The 24263-nt window shown below is 36.9% G+C and overlaps 1 protein-coding gene across 1 annotated transcript; it reads right to left on the bottom strand.

Annotated features, from left to right (window-relative positions):
* Window positions 1-15023: 15023 nt before the first annotated feature.
* Window positions 15024-18788, bottom strand: LOC111379110 (septum-promoting GTP-binding protein 1-like). The gene is made up of 6 exons (XM_023002442.1): window positions 18337-18788; window positions 17778-17898; window positions 17547-17643; window positions 17332-17371; window positions 16054-16137; window positions 15024-15363 (listed from the first exon to the last, which is right to left on the bottom strand). Exons 1-6 carry the CDS (start codon window positions 18670-18672, stop codon window positions 15199-15201), a joined length of 843 nt encoding a protein of 280 aa, XP_022858210.1. The 5' UTR covers window positions 18673-18788; the 3' UTR covers window positions 15024-15198.
* Between the last annotated feature and the right edge of the window lie 5475 nt (window positions 18789-24263).

The raw sequence follows: 24263 nt of genomic DNA, 5'->3' as shown, positions 1-24263 counted from the left end.
ACAAGCATCATTATTGCCAATTTTTAAATCCCGTCCAAGACAGGATTTGATTATCAGAAAATCTGTATGATACATGCGTATATGGTGCCTGGAGTTTTGACTTTTTCTATCTGGGGACCAGTTGGGATTGTTGACAGTGTACTTAGAAAATATATATAGCTTGTTTGGGAGTGATTTTTTGTCCAAAAAAATTGATTTTTTGATCGTTATTTCACTAATTCAATTGTTATATTTGACTTCTTCTCTCATAGGTGGACGCCACTTTTCTCTTAACGGTCAAAAAATCAATTCTCAAAATCACTCCCAAACAGACTCATAGTTACCTAACCATGTGAGCAATGTTTCTAAAATTGGACCTGATGTTACCAAAAAATAGTACCTGAAGGATCTCGAACTCGGTGATTAAACTCCGAACTTTGATGAACACGAACGGCCTTTGAATACCTGCAACAAAGACAACGAGGTGTGTGCTCGTCGCCCCTCCGATACTTAAGTCAGATAGGGAATTTAGTGCATAAAGCTATAAACTGAAAATAATGAAAAACGTACCTCAAGAATGAGCCCGGGTTGTGTATTTATAGGTGTTAATGATAGAGTTTTAGAAGGACTTATCCTTTTGTGGTCCTTATCCTCATAGGATAAGGAGTTAGTGTTTCATTCCAAGTGTTCAAACATTGTTTGAGTCGAAAAAGGAGTCAAATAGGGTAAAGATTGTGGCTTAAGTAGAATTAATGCACTCATAGGTCGTTAAGAAGTGCGTGGCGTGTTGATATACAAACCCCGACCTTGATTTGGTAGTTTTGGGTGATGTTAAGGTCGGAGTTAAGGGATCGAGTTCGGGATTACAAGATCTGGGGTCATCACAGACCCCCGTGCATCAAGATTGTAGATTTTCGTCCAAGCATGATCTACGAGTAAAAATGTAAAGGCATAGATGTCCAAACATCTTTCCACGTGTAAGGCGTTCAATTAGATGCTAGAGAACGACCTCAAATGGCTGCCACGTGCAATGTCAGGTCACGATCTTGGATGGCCGCCACGTGTCTTCGTTCAAAGGCCAGGATTAATAGACCGTTGACCTTCCAAAGACCCCTATAAATAGTTACCACATTTCACTTTCACTTTTCACTTTTCACTCTCCAGTAAAAGAAAGCTCGAGCTCGGGGATAGTGGGTTGGTAAGCGATCATCCAAAAAAGGTAAGAGTTCGGGCCTTTAAGTTTTAATTATTTGATTTAGTATTATGTTGAGTAGTAGCAGCAGTAGTACAGCGTCGAGTAAGAGTGATAGTAGCTGTCCATCCAGAGCCTCGAACCGTAGTGATAAACTTGAGGACGTAAGTACATCCCTGATCCCCGGGGCCATTCCTGTTAGTTCTCATACGACGACTTGGTCTACCCTAAAGAACCGACCAAGTATAAGGAACATGTGATTATTACGATAGCGAGAGAGTTCGGGGTTATGCTCATTTGTGATGTGAGAGCCCCAAGGTCTACTGAGACCGTGTTAGGAGCTCGAGAGGGAGAGATGACCTTTTTTAGAGACATTCTTAAGGCCGGGCTTAGGTGGCCCTTTCACCCATTCTTCATCCATTTCCTGACCTCATACTATTTATGCCCTGGTCAACTAGCCCCGAACGGTTAGAGGTTGCTGGTATACTTCTTTATATTATGTAGGTGTCTCGAGATCAAGCCTAGACTCGATCTCTTACGAATGGTCTATGATATGAAATTCTCCTCGGGGTATAATTGTTTCGTTTGCTTATCAACCAATGGGGGGTTTAGAACACCTGAAACACCAAGCTCTCTTTAGGGTTGGAAGGAAAGATTCTTTTTTGTGAGGCCTCAGGACCCCGACCATCATTTTAGCCCGAAGTGGAAAATTCCTGATAAGGATATGTTTAACGAAAGTCAGGCCTCTTTCGAGGTTTTAGAGAGAGATAGGCTGAGGTTAGTGAATCACGATTCTTTGGAAGAAAAGATCGACTATCTACTCGAGGATGATACCCTCGACCTTGCCAACGTGAAAGGCCTCGAGGGTATGATTTTTCTCTTCACTTTTTTTTTGTGTAATGCTGCGATTTCTTGCCTAAGCATCGATCTATAGATCGAGCTAATGTATTTGTTATTGTTGTTTACAGAACTTTAGAGGGCAAGGGGCTCGAAGTCAAAAACCCCAACAAATGTCCCGTCTAAAGGGAAAAAATGGGCACGGGAGACTGCCCGACCAACCTCGACCAACATGGGGTAGAGCTCAAAAAGCCCGACCCCTCCAAGCAAGCCCGTGTCTCAGTAGCCAGCTCGAGCTTGTACTCCCTGTTATGGGTCGGACCTCCTTGCCAATGACGACGACCCGATGCCCACTAAGTTGCTCGAGGAGTATGCTGAGTGTGCTCTCATCCAGGGCATTGTCGACAAGTATGAGAAGGAGGTCGACTTTAATGAGGGAGTTCAAACCCTCGAGCTCTTAACCCTGAAGGTTTTCTTTTAATATGGTTGCTTCTATAGTTGTTGATAAGTTTTTGTCCTTGACCTGACTTCGGTTATAACACTCGTTTTTACAGATACTAAGTATAGCTCGAGGTTTGGGGCTTAGGAGCTTGAATTCCTCGGCACAGATAGCCGAGCTTGAGGCCAAGAGCGAGATGGCTTACAATAGGGCCCACGAGCTCGAAATGGCCAACGTGGACCTGAAGTAGGCCAAGGACGAGGTCGGGGTGGCAAGAGAAGAGGTCGAGGAGGCTAAGCTTGAGCTCCTCCAATCCTAGAGAGCTTTTGAGGAGAAGCTGGTGAAAGCTCGAGCAGAGGCTAGAACTCAGGCCATCGAGGAGTTCAAGTAGTCTGATGAGTTCAGGACTCTTCTGGGCCAGTACGGGTCTGGCCCATATTACTACGGGCTTCGACTAGCTCGTTCATTCCTCCGGACCAAGCTCCCTGAGAACTTGAAGCCCGTGGTCGAGGAGCTGAAGATTGTGAACGAGCTCGCCAAGGATCTCGAGCTATCTTCCTCAGAGGCCGATGGGGATTATGATGATGACGACGCTGGGACCCCTGACCATGGAGGCGAGAGTGATCCCATCGATCTAGATTAGGCTTTCCCCCGACCCCGAGATAGACATTTTTGTAACTTTTTTCTTTTTGCTGATGTACTTTGCCCGTCCTGGGCTGATGAATTTGATTTTTTACAATGTATAGTGCCCGAACTAGGCTTTTTGTTATCAGTTCAAGAATTTTATTTTTTTCTGTGAGATCGTGCGCGGATTTTGTGTTCGTGTGTAAACACCATGATTTTGAATTCGAGCTGTTACAATTGTTAAGAGTTTGATCGTTAATATCGCGTGTTGCAACCAATTAGCTCGAAAGTTGACTTCCATAGCCCGAGTGTATGTAAGAGTTTGCATGTCTTAACAATACTGATCATTGACACTATGGATAGATCGATCATTTTACTTTAAAAATTGGGTGTCAACTTCTAAGTTCGAGGGTGTTTTGTTATGTTTGGGGTCAACTAGTTCGTGTACTAGTGTTGGGTACTGATTTTTTAATTTGTTTATATCAAGCGGTGACCAATGGGTCACTGATGAATTAAAAGAAAGGTCGGGCTTGTCCCTTGTAATTTAAGCATTGTCCTTTGAGGAAAAGGTCGGACGTGGTTATATGATGGGCAGTTATATCATGCCTCGATCTTGATCTCAGAATTCTTTCTTAGGTGAGCATTTTGGGATTGATAAGGTTGGGGCCTTTATGCCCGACCTGTTGCCACTTGAGGTCATAAGTTAGGTTCTATTGGTCGAGTGTTAGCTGCATACGTGGAGCACGACCTTACCCTAATTTTGTAAAGGTGTTAACTGCATGCGCGGGGCATGACCTTACGCTAATTTGGTAAAGGTATTAGCTGCATGCGCAGAGTACGACCTTATGCTAATTTTGTAAAGATATTAGCCGCATGCGCGGAGCACGACCTTACGCTAATTTTGTAAAGGTATTAGCTGTATGCGCGGAGCATGACCTTACGCCAATTTTGTAAAGATATTAGCTGCATGTATAGAGCACGACCTTACGCTAATTGGTTAATAGGAAAGCAATATCATAAAAAAAAATTCCGTGTATTATTAGAAGGGCTCAAAGGTGTTGATACCTGAGCTTATTCGAACATGAGCTGTCAGGGCATTAGAGATCGAAAAGTAAAAATGAAATTAAGCAAACATAAAGTGGGCATGCAAACCTTAAAAGGGAAGAATTATAGCTACAGTTAGTTACTTGTAATAAATTTTCAGATTTTCGGCGTTCCATGGCCTTGGGAGCAGCTTCCCCAATGTGTCTCTGAGGCTATAGGCTCCACCTTTAAGTTTTCTTATGACCTCGAAGGGTCCTTCCCATGTCGGTCCGAGCTTTCCTGGTTGGTGTCCAGCGGCTTCTGCTTTTCTAAGGACAAAATCGCTAGTTCTAAACCTTCTCGTCTAGACCTTGCTGTTGAAGTGTTTCACGGTTCTGTTTTGATAACTTGCAACTCTAAGTGAGGCTTGCTCTCTTACCTCTTCAAGCAAGTCAAGGTGCTCAGTAGTTTGTCTCTCCCTATTCATCTCGAGCTTTCTTATTGTGGGGAAGCTAACCTCGATTCGGATGGTAGCCTCAAGTCCAAAAGCAAGTATGAAGGGCGTTTCACCAGTTGCTGTTTCGTGTGAAGTCCTGTATGTCCATAGTATAGAAGACAGTTCATCAGGCCAGTCACCTTTGGCATCCCCTATCCTTGTTCGAAGGTACTACAATATGATCCTATTAGTTACTTCGACGAGCCCATTACTTTGTGGGTGTGATACCAAGGTCAAGCGATGATCAATCCCATTGTTAGAACAGAAGCTCCTGAACTGCGGATTGTCAAATTGCCATTTGTTGTCTGTGATGAGGACTTTCGATAGCCCAAACTTGCATATGACAGACTTCCATATGAATGACACGAGCTTGGGCTCCGAAATTGTTGCTAGTGGTTCGGCTTCTACCCACTTTGTGAAATACTCCACTGCCACAGCTACAAATTTTAATTGTCCTCGGGCCAAGGGGAATGACCCAAGAATATCAACTCCCCACTGTTCGAAAGGAGCTGAGTAGTGAATGGATGTTAGTTCCTCAGCAGGAGCATGCATGACGTGGCCAAACTTTTGGCACTTATTGCACTTTCGAACGTAATCTGTGGCATCTTTCTTCAAACTTGGCCAGTAGTATCCATACCTTATCAACTTATATGCAAGAGCTCGGGCTCCCTAGTGATTTCCACAAATGCTTTCATAAACTTCAGCCATGGCTTGAAGAGACTCGGAAGGTTTGAGACATATTAGATACAGAGTGTGAAACTCCTGCGGAACAGGACTCCTTCGATTATACAATATCTAGCGGCTTTATACCGAATGCTTCTAGTAAACCGAGGGTCTGTAGGTAGGTTTCCATTACTTATGTAATCAACTATTGGATCCATTCAGGAGGGCTCATGGTCGATGTCCATGACACTTGACTTTTGAGCTATGCTGGGTTCTGCAGCCATCTTGATGTGCACGGTTCTATCGAGCTCGTCCACACCCATGAAGACGAGTATGAATAATACATCAGCTTTGTCATTATCGGCTCTGGCTACCTTCAGAATTTCACAACTTACGAACTGCTTTAGAGGTCATGTAATTTCAAACAGTATAAGCTCATCTTCTCGTCCTTTTTTTCCAAAGACCCCTCGATTTGCCCAACAACTAGCTGTGAGTCACTGGAAACTTTGACACGCTCAAATTTAAGATTTTTTGCAAGTTCCAGGGCTATAACAACGGCTTCATACTCTGCTTCGTTATTGGTAGCCTCGAATTTGAATCTGAGAGCACATTGTATCTCCGTAGTCTAGTCCGGACTTGTGATGATGATGCCGACCCCCGAGCCTGAGCTATTGGATGCTCCGTCAATAAAGATCTCCCATGTTTTCAAGGTCATGCTCGGACCTTTAGCCTGTGTTTCTGAGGATCTCGGAGTAAGCTCTGCTACGAAGTCGGCTAAAGCTTGGGCTTTGATTGCAGGTCGTGGCTTGAACTCTATGTCAAATTCGTCGAGTTCAATTGCCCATTTCAATAGTCTTCCTGAAACGTCCGGCTTCTGGAGTATGTGTCCAAGAGGTTGGTTAGTGAGCACAACAATTGGATGTGACTGAAAATTTTCTGGCAGCTATTACCAAAGCAAGGGCGAGCTGTTCTGCAAGCGTATATCATGTTTCTGCATCGAAGAGCACTTTACTTACATAGTAAACAGGTTGCTGAACTCTTCTTTTTTCCTTTACTAAGATACCGCTTACTGCATTCTCAGAAACAGCCAAGTATAATAGCAGCGTGTCATCGGGTTCGGGTTTTGTAAGGACTGGAGGCGTTGATAATGTCTGCTTAAACTCCTAAAAAGCTAAGTTGCATTTCTCGTTCCAGTCGAACCCTTTATTTTCCCTAAGTAGTTTGAAAAAGGGGAAACACCTGTTCGTTGCCCGGGAAACAAACATGTTCAATGCTGCTATGCGACCTATCAACTTCTGAATGTCCCTTTTGCACTTAGGGGCCTCCATACTTATCGGAGCTTGGATTTTATCAGGATTTGCCTTATTCCTCTGTGCGTGATCATAAAACCCAAGAATTTTCCAGATGCCACCCCAAGCACACACTTTGCAGGGTTGAGCTTCATGTTGTACCTCTGTAACGTAGCAAACACTTCCTCTAGATTAGAAACATGCCTATTCAGCTATTTGCTCTTAACCACCATATCATCCACATATGCTTCGACTATTTTCTCAATTAGCTTGGCGAAGATCTTGTTTACCAACCTTTGATACGTTGCTCCAGTATTCTTCAGTCCAAAGGGCATGACCCTGTAGCAATAGATGGCTGAGTCTACCATGAATGATGTCTTCTCTTGATCTTCTTCCGCCATGAGAATTTGGTGATATCCCGAGAAAGCATCCAAGAAGCTGTACAGTATATGACCTGATGTGCTGTCTACTAGATTGTCAATTCGAGGTAGAGGATAACTATCTTTGGGGCATGCTTTATTCAAATCTGTGAAGTCAATGCAAACTCGCCACTTTTCATTAGCTTTCTTGACAAGAACTACGTTAGCAAGCCACTCGGGATATTGTACTTCTCGAATGAACTGTGCGTTAACAAGTTTAACAATCTCCTCCTTTATGACTTTCATCTTTCTGGTGCAAACTGCCTCTTCCTTTGCTTCCGGATTTACGTTAAGTCTATGTACTTCAACCTCTGGATCAATTCCAGGCATGTCCTCAACATTCCAAGTAAATACATCAATGTTGCGGGAGAGACAACTTAGTAGTTCAGACATGACTGCTGTATCTAGCCCCCGACCAATTGTCACTTTCCTTCCAGGCTCGATCTCGACCTCTTCCAATCCTTCCACCAAAGCCAGTCTCCCGTGATTTTCGTGCTCAAGCTCGAGCTCTTGCATGACGTCATTCTTGATTTTTCAAACGCTAGTCACATAACACTGTCGGGCCACTGTTTGGTTGCCTCAGACTACTCCAATTCCATTAGTAGTTGGGAATTCCATAGTCAAGTGAAAGGTTGAAACAATAGCTCGAATTCTATTGAGCAGTGGTCTTCCCAGTGTGGCGTTGTAAGCCATCGACGTACGGACATCTTCAAAGCTGGTGATTTGCGTCACCTGTTTACCTTCTGCCCCCAATGTTAAGGGCAGCTCGACGATACCTTCCAGGGTGATGACCCCACCTCCAAATCCTTGGAGAGGTGTTTTGACTGGCTTGAGCTGCTCTGATGAGATCCCCATTTGAACAAAGGCTTCATGAGACAGTACATTTGCTGCACTTCCGTTATCTACCAGGAACTCTCTTGACTTCAAAGTTGGCGATGATGGCCGATATTACTAGAGCATCATCATGAGGGAATGCTATGCTTTCCAAGTCCTCCGTTCCAAAAGTGATGTCCTCTGTACGGCCAAAATCTGGTCTTGAGATGATTGGAGGCTGTTTAGCATACTGTTTACGCTCGCTGCTAGAATCTCCTGCCAAGGCTATTCTTCCGACAATGATATTGATAGTACCTGCAGTTGGTTGCTTGTTTCTCCGACCCTCTAGGCCTTTGCCTCCGTTCTGATTATTCCTCGGGCGCTTATCATTAGTAAGAGCCCAAAAATCCCCTTTTTATAAGAGCTTCATTTTCCCGCTTTAAGGCCAAACAGTCTTCTGTTTTATGTCCGTGATCTCTATGGAAATCACAGTACTTACTCTTGTCACGAGTATTGGGGGGAGACCACAATCTAGGAGGCCACTTCAGTTCCCTCGAGTCCTTGATTTCCATTAGGATGTTGGACCTTGAGGTGTTCAACTGGGTAAAAGATGTTGAGGGTGGGTCCTTCCTTGGCTTGACCGTAGGGATATCTTGTCTCAAACTGGACTCATGAGGCCTTATTTGATCCAACCTTCATGATGAGGAAACTTCTCTTTTTGGGGCTATGATTTCTTCCATATTGATGTACTTCTCAGCTCGTATGAATAGCTCGGTGACTGACTTCGACGGGGTCTTAGATAAGGACATCTTGAATGCTTCGCACTTAATGGCATATGTCAGAGCCGAGATTGCAGCAGTGATATGTAGATCGAGGATCTGAAGCCTTTCTTTATTGAACCTGGTCATGAAACTGCGCAGTGTTTCATTAGGTCCTTGACGCATCTGCATGAGTGATGCGACTATCTTTCTAATTTCTCGAGTCCTTGATTTCCATTAGGATGTTGGACCTTGAGGTGTTCAACTGGGTAAAAGATGTTGAGGGTGGGTCCTTCCTTGGCTTGACCGTAGGGATATCTTGTCTCAAACTGGACTCATGAGGCCTTATTTGATCCAACCTTCCTGATGAGGAAACTTCTCTTTTTGGGGCTATGATTTCTTCCATATTGATGTACTTCTCAGCTCGTATGAATAGCTCGGTGACTGACTTCGACGTGGTCTTAGATAAGGACATCTTGAATGCTTCGCACTAAATGGCATATGTCAGAGCCGAGATTGCAGCAGTGATATGTAGATCGAGGATCTGAAGCCTTTCTTTATTGAACCTGGTCATGAAACTGCGCAGTGTTTCATTGGGTCCTTGACGCATCTGCATGAGTGATGCGACTATCTTTCTGATTTGCTTGCTGCTCGCAAAGAAAGCGGAGAACTTATCGGCCAAATTTGAGAATGAGGCGATAGAGTTCGATTCCAATGTAGAAAACCAATCTCTAGCTGCGTTTGAGAGGGTCTGGGGGAATGTCTTGCACATTACTGCATCAGGTGCAACCTGTAAGTTCATGATATCCGTGTACACATTGAGATGATTGATGGGGTAGATTGTCCCATCGTACTCCTTTATCCGATAGGACTTCTGGAGTGAATGGCGTATTAGGAGTGAACCCTATTGTTGCCCGAGTATTTTGTTGCATACCCACTGCTATCCCTTCTCGAATAATTCTAGCAAGTTCAGCAGAGTCCATTGTAACGGACCTTGAACCTGAAGCCACTTGTGGTGTACCTGGAGTTCCAACCCCGCCGTCATCATGGACCGTAGGACGGACTCAAGCCCTGGCGTCTGCTATAAAGCCACCTTCAGGGGTTAGGGTATGCGACGGGTGTAAATTTCTCTAGCTTAACAATCGGGTTAATGCAGTCACTTGCACGAAGTTCCTCAAAAGCTCCAGCGGAAACAATAGCTTGAGGAGGTGCTGGCATCTCCGACGATTCTTCTTGAGGGATATGGCGTTCCTCAGAAGGAGGAGGGTTATTCGGGACGGATGAGCTTGTTGGAGGAAGACCTGAACGTGTATTGACCATGGCTTTTGGTAGCGATCCCCACAGACAGCGCCAATGATGCTATAGTACCTGAAACATCTTCAACTTGGTGATTGAACTCCGGACTTTAATGAACACGAACGACCTTCGAATACCTACAACAAAGGCAACGAGGCGTGTGCTCCTCACCCCTCCGATGCTTAAGTCGGATAGGAAATTTAGTGCGTTAGGCTATAAACTAGAAATAATGAAAAAAGTACCTCAAGAATGAGCCCGAGTTGTGTATTCATAGGTGTTAATGATAGAGTTCTAGAAGGACTTATCCTTTTGTGGTCCTTATCCTCGTAAGATAAGGAGTTAGTGTTTCATTCCAAGTGTTCAAACATTGTTTGAGTTGAAGAAGGAGTCAAACAGGGTAAGGATTGTGGCTTAAGTAGAATTAGTGCACTCATAGGTCGTTAAGAAGTGCGTGACGAGTTGACATACAAACCCCGACCTTGATTTGGTAGTTTTTGGTGATGTCAAGGTCGGGGTCAAGGGATCGAGTTCGGGGTTACAAGAGCTGGGGTCATCAGGACCGAATCGGCCTATTCAACCGATAAAATCAGGAATCAAACCAAAATTTGATATAATTATATTAAATTAACCAGTTATTTAATAATCGGTCAAATAAACAAAAACCAGTTAATTAAATCGGAAACCAATTACGGTTTTAGACCGGCTTCTACAACTTTTTTTTTGAAAAAAAAAATTATAATAAAATGGTTACCTTAAATATGGAAAGCCATAATTTTTACATATGGAACTCTTTTGTAACAATTTCTTGATTTTCATAATTGATAAACTTTCAATGTGGAATTGACAAAATTTAATAAAATATACTTTCAATGTGGAATTGACAAACTTCAATAAAGCACACTTTTTCAATATTAATTATGGCCACATGGTGCATGACTACAAAATAAATTATTCAATTTCTATATATTGCTAAACATTTTTTTAATCTTACAAATTAGATAGTAAAACTGAAATGAGTTTTTAAGCGATCTAAAAAATAAAAACTATTAAAATTTATATTAAAAACATGCATTTGACATATTTGTATTTATTTTGAATTGATGGTGCAAAAATTTAATTATATATTGTTGTGAAAATAATATTTAAATGTTTATAAATATTTATTTATCACCTCCAATTTGACCTTGGTTCGACCCCAATTGAACCTTTTGACCCTTTCTCTTTACCGGGACAATTCCCGAACCGGGTTTTAAAACATTGCATGTGAGATATCAAAATTGGGAAAGCATGTGAGATATCAAAATTGGGAAAATTACAACAACAATCCCAAAGATTTTCAATTTTTACAAACTCTGCTCTAATATTTATTTTGTTTACAAAGATCCCTAATCCTACATAAAATGCAACTGGAGTCCAAATGGATGGAATTTGAACGTTAGTTGACCAAAAAAGTCAAAATTTGATCAAACTAGACCAAATTAGGAAGGGTATAATAGTACTTTGCATTTTTTTTTATATTAAATAAGTTAAGAATTAAATTAAAAACCAAAAAATAAAAATAAATATATAACCTCACTCCACTCCACCCCATCCCACTCCCCCAAATCAAAATATGATGAGGTCTTTCTTCTTCAACGTGACCTATTGGAAACCATCGCCACCGCCACCGCCACCTTCTCTCTATCAAATGAATACAGAAAATCAATATAAAAAATCAGAAAAGATAAAAAACCAAAATATAGAAAATAAAAAAGTTTCTCTCCTTCAAACCTCCCACATCCCCTTTCCCATTTAATAGCGGCTCCGACACATCATCGACCAGTCTTCATAGCCACCGCTATCATCAGACAAGAGCACCGTAAAGCGCCACCACCATAATCAAACCAAAACCAACCACCAAAAAATACACCATATTCAAACTACAACATATTCTAATCTTGAAAGCAATTTTCTAATTTCATTCGCAATTGATAGCAAAGTAACATCACCCACAACCCCAAGATTCATCCATATTGCTAGTGTTTGGCTTTGTTCTTGAGCTTGGCCAGTGGCCATACAGAAGGAGGATTATTACTGTTAATCGAGTTCTAAAGGAAAGCCTTTTCACTGCTATTATTACTTCATTTTATACTACTGCTATGGATTATTGGTTGTTATTGATTGTAATGGACAATCACATTCCGTAATTTAGTGAATTTAAGAAAATAGGAACTATAATATAAATGGCGATGGCGGCAAAAATTTGGTAGATACCTATGACTGTGGTGGGGGAGCCAGGTTTTACCAAATGGCAATGGTGACAGAGGGTAGAGACTGTGGTGGGGTGGCAGGTTGTGGTGGCATTGCCTTGGTGTTTTTCGACTAAAAGATGAAGGAGATAGCTTGGAGGATTGGTTTGGGTCAGACTTTTTATTTTTCATTTGTTTTACTTTTTATTTTAATTGTTAACATTTAGGAAAATGCAAATTACTATTATACCTTTCTTAATTTGGTCCAAATTCTGACTTTTTTGGTCAACTAACTTACAAATGGTTCCATCCATTTGGATTCCAACTGCATATTTATGAAAGGTTAGTGACCTTCACTGACATAAAATGAAAATTAAGGTAAAGTTCGCAAAAATTGAAAAGGTTTTGGACTGTTGCTACAATTTTCCGTATCAAAATTTGAGGGCCAATGTGTCAAGAACCACGTGTTAGCTTGATGATTATTTTCGTGATCATTATGGAGGTAAGTGGCAAAGAGTTTGCTTAACGAGTTAAGACGCTTTTAACCTGAGTTGAAGTGCATTTGAGTTTTGATGGTTAGGAAACGAGTTGGATGAAAGGAGAAACATAATGTGTGGCAATGACTTAATTTCAACAACATTACAAGGACAATAACTCTATGATCGAGTGTCCGTTGAGATTGAAACTTTGAGAGCTTGATATTGAGGTCAAGAGTTTCTCTTAAAATTGATGGAGTGTCATTTGGAGCTTAGATAAGAAAGTAAAGAAAATTATGATTTCTGGACCAGTGAAATCTAAACGAAAGTTATTAAATCTATTATAAGGGAGACATACTTGATGAGAAGTAAGCCAATACTCTCCATGTTACCGTTCTTAAGGAGGGGCAACCTCTACGACTAGCAATTCATAGGGGGTCACAAGAACCTAAAAGCTTGCATAGTTGGGAAAATTATGCATCGATGTCATGTTGAGTATGCCATGAACTAACAAATTGCCTATATCGGTAAGGCTTGATGAAGGGTGTTGCAACTCGTAATAAGCTTAAATGCCCATAAAAAGTGAAAAGCACATTATTGCATTGTTGGGCATGTGAGTAATCGTAAAAAATTGAGATCGAGCAAAAGTGCTTATTTCTACTAAGTACTCGAATGCATCGTATGTTGTGTGCAAGCATATCAAGTATGCCAACTAGTGTCAACTAACAAAGTTTGGGACATCGAAGATGAGTGCATTGAGACTAGGTAAAATGGAAGATGATTGACTTTGAACTATAGGTTGGCAAAAAATAGTTATAGTTATGTTGCGAGAATCGTATTTTCGCCGATGACACAATCGACTGGCCCTAGCCCGTTGGTCAATTATATAAATGGCTCAGGGTTAAGCTTTCCATGCGATTCAAGAATTTTTTCTATTTCAATTTCTTATAAATATTTCTATCCTTTCCATAATGTGGCTTATATTTTTTGAGTCTAGAGTTCGTGTGTAGGTCTGGGCGCAATTTGGTTTGGGTTGATTTCTACTCCAACCCAAAACCAAAATCAAATTAATCGATTTTGGTGAATTTCAACACAAACCAACCTACTCTAACTCTTAAACTAAACTAAGCCAAATCAATTCTGTTTGGTTAGTTGGTTTGAACTTTTAGTCTAGATTGAATTTTTTTTTAAAAAAAATTGTCTAAGTTTTGGGCCCAATTAGATTACAAAAACTAAAATAACTAAATAATTTTATATTACAAGAATTATTGATTAATAAATAAAATCATGTTAATAGAGACAGGTGAACCGAAAAATTAAGAATTTTGCTGTCTTTTTATGCATTATGTAGTCTGACTGTCTACGTACGAAAAAATGCTAATTATAAAATAATGCACTTGTGAAAGGAAATTTTCATTACCATTACTTACCGGCAAGATCATAGATTGGAGGGAATCGTGATATAGTTATGAGATTAGGGCTTATCTTTTTATTTTTATTTTTCTTTAAAAAAAACGATATATATGTGAGTGAGTTGGAATGGTTCCGTTAATCAGCGGTTTGGGGTTTCAACCCATGACCAAACCAACCCACAATGGTTTTGTTTAAAAAAAACCAAACCAAACCAATTACTTGTGTCAAACCGACCCGAGTCGGTTTGGTTTGATTGGTTTGATCGATTTTTTGATTTTTTTGCCTAGGCCTATTCATGTGAGTATGTGAACCATCTTCACCATTCATGTCTCAACATATGATAGTCATTGATCATTGAATTTTAATGGGCAGAACCACTCTATATGTATATTGTTAAGCTTCTATCTCTTCGGGATAGAAAGGAGGGTTGCAAACATCTCTACAAACCGCCCATCTTGCAGCAAACAACTCTCTGTTCTTCAATATCGGTAATATTGTAAATAGAAGTACTCTTTATCCTCCCTTCCGGTTAAACACATTCGTTCTTTTTGGTTTGCAGGCCAGTGGAGAATGAAAGCCTCGACCGATACTATGTCTAAGCAATTAGTGTAAGATAAATTTTAATTTTTTTGTCAGATCTATGACTTTGGAAGACAAACATGTGAGATTGGGGGGAACCAAAACTGAATAAAGTCTTCAAAAGATTCTAAAGAGAATTGGCATTGACTGTCCTTTTTGGATGTTATAAAAATGTCCACCTTGACGGCTAAGGGGTGTGATTGTGAAAGTGCGGACTAAGCTTGTTTTGAAAAGATATATATATATATATATATATATTTATATTTATTTATTTATTTATTATTATTATTATTTTTTTTTTTTTGAGAATGTGATTAAGAAGTAGGGAAATATAACAGAACTCGTAGAATATGTGATTGAAAATAATTTTGAAAAAAAAAAATTGAGTTTAAGAGAATAATCTCTCTCCCTCCCCCTCTTTTTATATACAAACACGTGTATGTACGCATGTATACGTTGATCGAACTTGGGATGACAAAAGCTCTATTAGGTGATATGCTTAGTGACTAATTGGTGATTCATGGTTGGATTAACATGGTGAGAATGGTAGTTAGGTAAATACCATAACTGTTCATGAGAATGGGTGTCGCTATACAAAACTTGAGATATTAACACTACGTTCGATGGAAAAAAAAAAAGGGACATTCACGACATAATTTCTTGAACTAAACATCCTAGAAATCAATAATGGGTTCACCAATCGTCAAATTCCTCTCGACAGACCATGGCAAGTTAAACAGCTTGGCCATGATAAACTTGAAGATCTTGTTTACATTAATGTTATGTGTTGAACTCGAAAAGAAAAGGGTTGCTTTCATTGCCTTTGCATACCTCCTCGCCTACAAATGAAATATTGATACATGCATTAGATGAGACATTCAAATAAAATATTATACTTAGTTATTTGCCTAATTTACAAAAATACGTAAAATACAAATGTATGCACGTTCACAACCTTTCAAGTTGTCGCCGTGTTTGACACGAATTTCCTTTCTATATTGGCTAAAGGCTGGACAAACGTCTTGAAATTGACACATCAAAGAAGACTCGTATTCTCCCCAATAGAAAGGGGGAAAAAAAATTGATTTCTCGTAGTTGGCTTGCAGTAATCGTGGGGTAACCTTAATTTTCAAGAATTTGGACACTGATTGTCAAATTTGTACCCCCCCCCCTCCCCCCCCCAACCCCTAAAAAAAAAAAAGAAATAAAAAAAGCTTTCTTGTCTATATTAGTAGACTCGAGACTAACTAAGGGCTCGAAGATTTTTGAAAAGTCAAATACTGCTTATGAGATAAATGAATCAATTTTTAACATGTTTGGATGATTTTCTTAAAAGTATTTTGTTTGAATACAAAAGTTTTTAGAAAAAACTGACTTAATATAGTTTTCTCAAGAAGTAAAAATCCTATCAAATGGACCGTAAAATATCAAGGCCGGTGTTTAAGAAAGTGACAAGAACGAAGAAATTGTATATCTGAACTTTTTAAAATCTATGTATTACATGAGAAAATGAGAGAGTTTACAATTACCTGAGTGACTACAGTCCACTGGATATCTGGTGGAAGTTGGACAAAATCGTCAAATTTGGTCCCTATTAGTATGGGAATTGCAGTCTGCAAGTATCAAAATTCAAAATTGAAATAATTAGATATGTTGTTATTGTCGAAAACAAATTAGTAGGGATGCATCTAAATCTAGGACTAAGTGAATCGTATCAATAATTAACCACTTTCGAACATCATGATATTGTTGTCACAATATCGTCTTCATCGAGCATCCTAATTAGGAATTGTTAGGTGTTGACTCCCTAACATCTGTTGAAGTGTCAAAGGAATGTGCACCAAACAAGTATAGGGAAGCAAATTTCGATAAGCAAACAATTGAGTCATTGATAGTAAATCTAGACATATGCCAATCATACATAAATCATCAAGCACCCGCTTGATAGAACTTTTGAAAAGCCATCGATAGTAAATCTAGACATATGCCATACATGCACAAATCATCAAGCACCCATTTAACAGATCTTTTGAAAAGTCATCGATAGTAAATCTACAAATTATCAAACACCCATTTGTTTGATAGAACTTTTAAAAGCCATTGATAGTAAATCTAGACATATGCCATACATATACAAATCATCAAGCACCCGTTTGACAGAACTTTTGAAAAATCAAAAAGTGTTGAAAATTTTTCAAGAAGTGCATTCTCTGGCTAGAAAAACATTTAGGGTGTGTTTGATTACATTTATTTTACATGAAAAATATTAGTTTTCCACCTAAATTCCTACCTAGAGTGTTTGATTGTTATTTTTTTTCATGGAAAATATTTTCCAACTTTTGAAAATATGCCTAATTTTCCTTGTTTTTAAGAAAAATATTTTCCTTCCACAAAAGATGGAAAACATTTTCTTTTTTAGGTGATATTTTCATATCAATCAAACACATTCTTAGAAGAACAAAACAACAAACTCTATCAAATAGGCCCTACCTTACCTATCAATCACTGTACTTATTGCCATTGTACAAATTACATAAGTAGCTCTTAAGTTTCAGCTACTGTACTTAAATATCCAACCCCCAATCCCTGTACTAGAAATGAACCGAATAAAGTTCCAACCTCGCCCACTGTAGTTATTGCTGCTATAACTTTTATGAGAAAAAGACTCAGCTTTAATGCTACTTTATAGAGAAAAGCATGCATATTGTTCAAGTGTACGATTTTCTTTAAACGACTCGGTCCATCGCTATCCTTTTTCCTAAAGTAGTGTACGTACGTGAAGAAAAAGAACTTCCTGTGTTTCATACCTGATTCCACTTTCTAGCTTCGTTGTACCATCCGATAATACTGAAATGACACAATAATAGATCCACTTTAAGAAGAAAATAATAATATATGAAATCGGGATGCGTAATAGCTAGATGGGTCCTCTTTGTTCGATAAATTGTCATGTCCTATCATCGACGTCACGATGGCACAATGAAATGAAGAAGAAAGACCTTGAGAGTTAATAATAAAATACCTGTTTAGTGTACATCTACTAGTAAGATCAAACATAAACAAGATTGCTACAGAATCTTTACAAGCAATTGGAATTTGATCGAATGACCTATTGTCACCTGCATTTTTATAATAATTTGACAAGATTTAAAAAAAAAAAATCACTTAATTATAAAATATATTGACTATATTTCACGTTAAAGCGACTAAACAACAATAAGTACTTATTTTGGGAAGAAATTAATCAACATACCTCCAACATCCCATATTCTGAAAGCAATTCTTGCACCTTCGACATATAATGTTTTGTCCATTAAATTTAGCCCTTTCATCTGCAAACTTATCCTTTCCTCTTCATCCCCTACATATTTTATCTGAATATCCAACCCACCCACCCACAAAAAAATTTAAAAAAATGAAAAAAAAAAATTCAATTCTCCATAATACACAAGAACATGAGCAAAGGTTGAAGATTAAAATTAAGTGCTTGCTTAAAAAAGCTTAAAAAGTAGGTAACAAGTCGAGGTCACAGACATAAATTAATTTTTAATCGTAAGGATCGACAATTTTTATCTTTTCAGTTATATATTTTAATTTTATCAAGAATTGAAAAATTTTTGTCAAACAATCCCTGATTAATGAAATGTGCTCTCTTTCTAACCACGTAGTTTTTTAGATGGAAAAGTTCAACATGATAGAGTAGATGTGACTTCTTATGAAAAAACGAAATTGGGCTGCCAAAAAATAGTAAGCTCTTAGATGAGTTGATTCAATAATAAAAAATCGAATCATTTATATAAAATTAAACATACCACAAAGCTAGTTTTTCCAATCTGGCAGTCACCCAATATACTGATCTTCAATGTGACTAAATCTGAATCACTCTCATAGCCACTACTGCATGTGGTTGTGGGCTCTTCTTTTTGGCCGTACCCAGAGTCTATCGCCGCCGTGGATGGCGGAGAAGGAGAATCGGAAGAATCAGAATCAGACCTCCGAGAAAATCTTCTGTACCCCGCAGGCTTTCCTATTGAACAAACAAAAATTCTTTTCCAGAGGAATGTGAAAAACTGCCGGAATATTCTCACCTTTTCAAGTACACTCCACCTAATCTTGACGTGGACTATTTTCCGGCACAGTTGTTTCATTTTTCCGGTGACTTCTCTCTCCACATATATACACACATGTAGTATATATAAACTTTTTGGTATGTTTTTTAAGTAGAATTTATTGGTTTTGGTGTTGGAATTGTCTGCTGAACGACCTGTAATAATCTAAGAAGGTGGTGTGTAGTGGTGGGGCGGTTTTTGACCGGTATTTTTTTGGATAACCCAAAACTATCCAAATTGCCGGCTTCTTGTTTCCCACGCTACAAGGTTATTTTTGTCAATTGACATGAATTTTGATACACGAGAGGATGTATTTTTAGGAGGAAAACCTAGGTATACCGAATACTTCTTTATAAGTAATTTATTCTCTACACATTTTGTTTTCAGGGCGAGCTCGGGACAAAGAGAGCTGCTCAACTATGTTTAGGAATGGTAACGGGATGGGTTGAGGTCAAGCAATCGTTCTTGTTTTCCGCTCCATAAAGTATTTTTCTCTCCTTATTCCGCCTTCATGCTCGATTAAAGCGGGACGAGGCGGATTCCTTACCCCGTTTACAACATTTATTTTTTATTTATTTTTAATTTGTTTGGATATTTTTAATTGATGAAAATTCTTAATTTTTTTCCCAAAATGTAGAATAATCCATGTTTCATAATCTACAAATCCATGATTCCTCTATAATGATGATGATTCTTTTCTTTTTGTGTTAATAAAACCTCATATTTTAAAATTAACTTTAAACAGGATGACAACCATATTGCTTGTACTCATCTTGTTCCCTCTTAGGACAACAACCCTCATTCCATGTACTTGATTAGACGAGGAATCCCCGTCATATTGAAGGCACGATCATGGATATTGAGTATAGCGAGTTTTTTAGCCATCTCCATCTCCAACTCCCATTTCGTTTTCCTCTTCATCCACGATCCTATCAAATGAGAATTATATTTGATTAAATTAGTAATTTAAAAATCACTTTTAAGTATAATCAAATTATATGCGACACAAAGAGGCCCTATTGCAAGGGAAGTGTAAAGTAGGGTGAAGTATTTCAATAAACAATCATATACGCATACATGGTGCGATTATTTAAACAAATCACGACATTTCAGACCCTGACTGGATGAGATGTGGACCACGAGAGGGACCTGTTAATTGCGACAAATCATCGAAGGTTGTCGAGTAGTTGAGATTTTTAAAAGAGAAAAGTATTAAAGTCAATAATGATGATTAAGAGAGGATAAATTTTGATTATCTTTATAAAGATATAATAAGTGCAATCATTCATATTAAAGACTTCCATGAAACTCTTTTAAGAAATATGATTAGGTATATTTCCTTTTTCCAAGGTTCTTATCACAAAACGTGTAAAGAGTGAAAGTTACAAATTTCAAATAAATATGCCTCTCAACATGAAAAGAAATTTCAATAAGGCGGTCGCAAAATGTGGCAGTGCGGTCAAATTAGATTCTCTACCCCAAAAAAAATTAAATTAATACTCTTAACATTATGGGTAACACAAAATTCATTAAATGCACCACAATTTTTAATATTTTTTTATTTACTTAAATAACCTCAAGTAAAATTACATAATTAGGGTTTCAATATATTTTTTAATAAAATAAACTTTTGTTCCACCACAAACATAAATCTAAATTTTTTTCTTTTTTATTGTATAGTTGCAAGTCTTCTGCCTCCATTATTCTCTATTTTTTTTTCGAATTTGGTTTTAATAAATTCATCTACATAAGAACATTCATACTGTTCTTTATCAACCCAATTTTTAATATTTTTTTATTTACTTAAATAACCTTAAGTAAAATTACATAATTAGATTGAGCCTCCGTTTGAATCTCATTAATTTTAATTCCATTACATTCTATTTTTCTATTTTCTATTTTCAACTACATAATCTTTCATAAAATAATATTATACGTAAATTGAAAATTTTTCTTTCTTTTTCAACCACTCATTTTTCAGAAAAATATTATTTTACCCCTTTTCATTTTCAAAAAATGGGGGCCAAACAAGGCGATCCGATCCCCTTTATGACGATCTTCATGTAAAACAAAACATTAGAATATTTGGGAATAACTTAGAATTCTGGCTGCAAAAATGAATGAAAATTTGTTAAAGTTGCAGATATCAGAAAACCCACCTCATCAAAACCAAGAAAAATTACATTTTCCTTTGATAAGTACCCTTCCACCATAAGAGGGGAAAAAAAAGTTCAGAAAATAAATCATACAAGTTTTGGATTAAATTAATTGATAGGAACAAGTACGAGATGTTCCAAGTATAATTTACATGATTAAAGGGAATATCGGGCCATTTTGAAGACGGGATCCACAACCACAGAGGAAGAGCTGAATTGAACTTTTTCCATAGCTCTAAAAAGGCACAAGCAGCGATTTTAAACTCCGCAGCTGAAAAGGGTTCCGTCCAAAGGTGAAATGTTAATATTGATGGAAGCCATTGCAACCGCCGGAGTTGGTTCGGGGAATTCATTGAACACCCAAGAGATGATGATCGGAGGATGTACATAAATCTAGACGAAATTCCAGACCTCCCATTATTTATGAGTACATCACAAGAGTTATGCCATTTTATTAGAATTGTGCCAAATTAACACTTGCTACCAATGAAATATTGCCAAGTGTTGGCACAATTGTGTTAAAATCAACCTGGTAATATAATATAAGTCATACTTTATTATTTAATTGAATTAGGAATATATTTATAAATTTGTTGTGTGTATTTATTAAAAATATATTTTAATTATGGTGTGATTATAATGCGTTGTATTAAGTAAATATTGTGGTAGTAATATAATTGTCCTGACGTTAATTAGTACTAAAATTTGTGTATTAATTATGTTCAAAACCCATGAAGTCCGAAAAGCCCAAGAATTGATTTTGTCACTTTTTTTAATTTTTGTCACTACTTTTAATTTTTATCAATTTTTTTTTTATTTATGTCACTTTTCATTTAACAATATTTATTACCTTTTTTTTTTTTTTTTTAAGGTTGAGAATTGGTATTTCACCTTTTTATGAAAAAGTAACATAATACTTTTTAGTAGTGATATTTTTTAACAAAAAATGGCGTACATTTTGAACGTCATAAAATTGTTGCCTAATTTAGCATTTGTAAATATAAGTTCTTTTTAACAATGTTAAAATTTAACTTCTTAAACAAAAATGACGTTCATTTTAACAAATGTTGCTGCATGTATAATCTATCAAGACTACAATTTCAATCATTTCATCACATTTATATTTGTTATCTTGTCCATGTCTACATTCATTAGGGCTGAACTAAGAAACTATTGGTTTGATTCTACGTGGATCTATCAATGTTTTGATTTTGAATCAAGCAAAACCGCTTTGAAATGATTTGGTTTAGATTTCAATGTTTGCGATCTGATTTTCAAAAAAAGAAAAGAAAAATTTACATATAAATTAGTCTAAATTTTATTTAACACATTTAAGTTAAAAAGATACATCCATATTAGACAAAATTCATTAAACTCAATTCGACAATTATACATCTCAATTAATTAATTAATCACATCCAAATACTCATTAGTTATCGCAAGTGTAAATGTAAAAACCCTCAAATTGGGTAAAGTATTGAACAACTGCTGCTAAACCATATTAATCGATCATCCATTACAATTGAACAGATAATAAAATTTAGATTTCAATTCAAACTTGCACATTTTATTTCCTTCTAATAATTTTCTCAAATTTTGCTTAAATTTAAGTTGGATTATCAAAATTCCTTTATTTTTTGGTAATTGTTTTCTATATTTTTATTGGTAGTTATATTGGTTTGTTTTAATAATTGTTGAGCTCCCTTAAAGCAATTCACTAATATTTGGATAGAGTGGAAGCTTTGAGTGATTCACAAAAAGTCATAGTAGCTAATACTATTGTATTTGAATTTTTTTTATTTTATTAATTATTTTATATCATTTAACTATAATTAATGAATTCATGTTTTATATTTTTATATTTATGAAGAAAATAAACCGTGTATTATAATTGTAGATGGATGCTATTAGTATCGACTAAGAGTTTAAAATATTCATTTTATTTTGTTGCATTATAATTATTATAATTATATAACTTTGGTTTGTAATTTTTTAATGATACAATTTATGTTTTTAACTTGAAATTTTAAACTAATATTTATGATTTATAATTTTTTCTTTGCTAAACCGTGATTTTAAACCGAATCAAAACCAAAAAAAATAGTTTAGATTGGTTTGATTTAGAAATCGAAGTGATTTGGCTTGGTTTCAAAAAATTTCAAACTGCTTTAAATGGTTTTATTTGAAAATTTGTCTCAAACCGTCCAAATCATACCGTGTTCACCCGTAGCCTCCATGACAAATGATGACAGCACTTCTATCCATATATATAAATAGAATACAAACACAATGAAGTGAGACTTTACAAAAAAAAAAGGTAACAGAGTATATCACTTTTAATTTTCAACAAATTAACTCATGTAAAAAAATACAAATAAAATGTTACAACGTGCCAGTTTTTAATGTAAAACAAGTTTAAATTTATATTCATATTTAACTTTTCATTAACAAACATTTATGCATCTATTTAATTGATTTGAAAGAATTCGAATGGGATAGACTGTAGCATTTTTAGAAAAAAAGATAGAAAATGCCACTTTCTAATTTTTAGCATCTTAATTCATAAGAAAAAATAAATATAAAGTGTTTAATCATCTCACAATTTAATGTAAAACAAAGTTTCAATTCATATTTAAATTTTTACAAACACACATGCATGAATCTTGTTAATGGTATGGAAATATAATCAAGTTAGTATAGTTTAACATTTCTATGCACTGTGGCATGTTGATAACCATCCTATTCATGATGAAAATTTACCACTGCATGGTTTAGTTACTTTTGACACCGGTATCATTGTCTTTTGTGCTTCTTCTTGTTTGATTGTAAACTAGTAACCTTATTTGGTGATGTCAATATTAGGGCTAACTTGCTAATTGTATGTGTCATTTGTTTTTGTTTTTGCGCAAGACTTCTAATTCTTGACTGTTATGTCATTTTCATTTATTTTATGCAATTTTGATCAGCTCCTGACAAAGTATTCTTATCTTCATGGATTGGCTTTCTCGTGATTTTAATTTCTACTTGCCTTCCTTTAATTTAGTAACTTACGTGATTATATGTTGAATATGATTAGAATTGATCATAAATTATGAGTGGCAACTTATGGGTTGAGGCATACATTGCAAAATGTTTTGATTCATGAAAATAGGTTAAAGTTTGATAGGTGGATTAAAATTAACATAGTTTGATGCTTTTGCAAAGGAATTGGTTTACTAGATCTTTCTCTACATGTAGTGAAGTTTTTAACATAGTTTGATAAGAACTGTTTTACCGTACATGCAAAATCTTTATGTAGGTTTTGGATATGGTTCGTTATTATAGTGTTTATCTCAAAGTTCAGTCTTGATTAAATTTTGCCCAAACTAGACAATATTACAGGCAACGCCCCTGGGATTTCGGTTGATTATTTGCAGATTTGAAAAATAAAAACTTTGAATAAAAAATAATTGAAGTACCCCCCCCCCCCCCCCC

This window comes from Olea europaea, unplaced genomic scaffold (assembly GCF_002742605.1).
Source record: "Olea europaea var. sylvestris unplaced genomic scaffold, O_europaea_v1 scaffold1932, whole genome shotgun sequence".
Taxonomy (NCBI): Eukaryota; Viridiplantae; Streptophyta; class Magnoliopsida; order Lamiales; family Oleaceae; genus Olea; species Olea europaea.
Note: the sequence above shows the minus strand (reverse complement) of the source record. Positions and strands in the feature narration are given on the sequence as shown.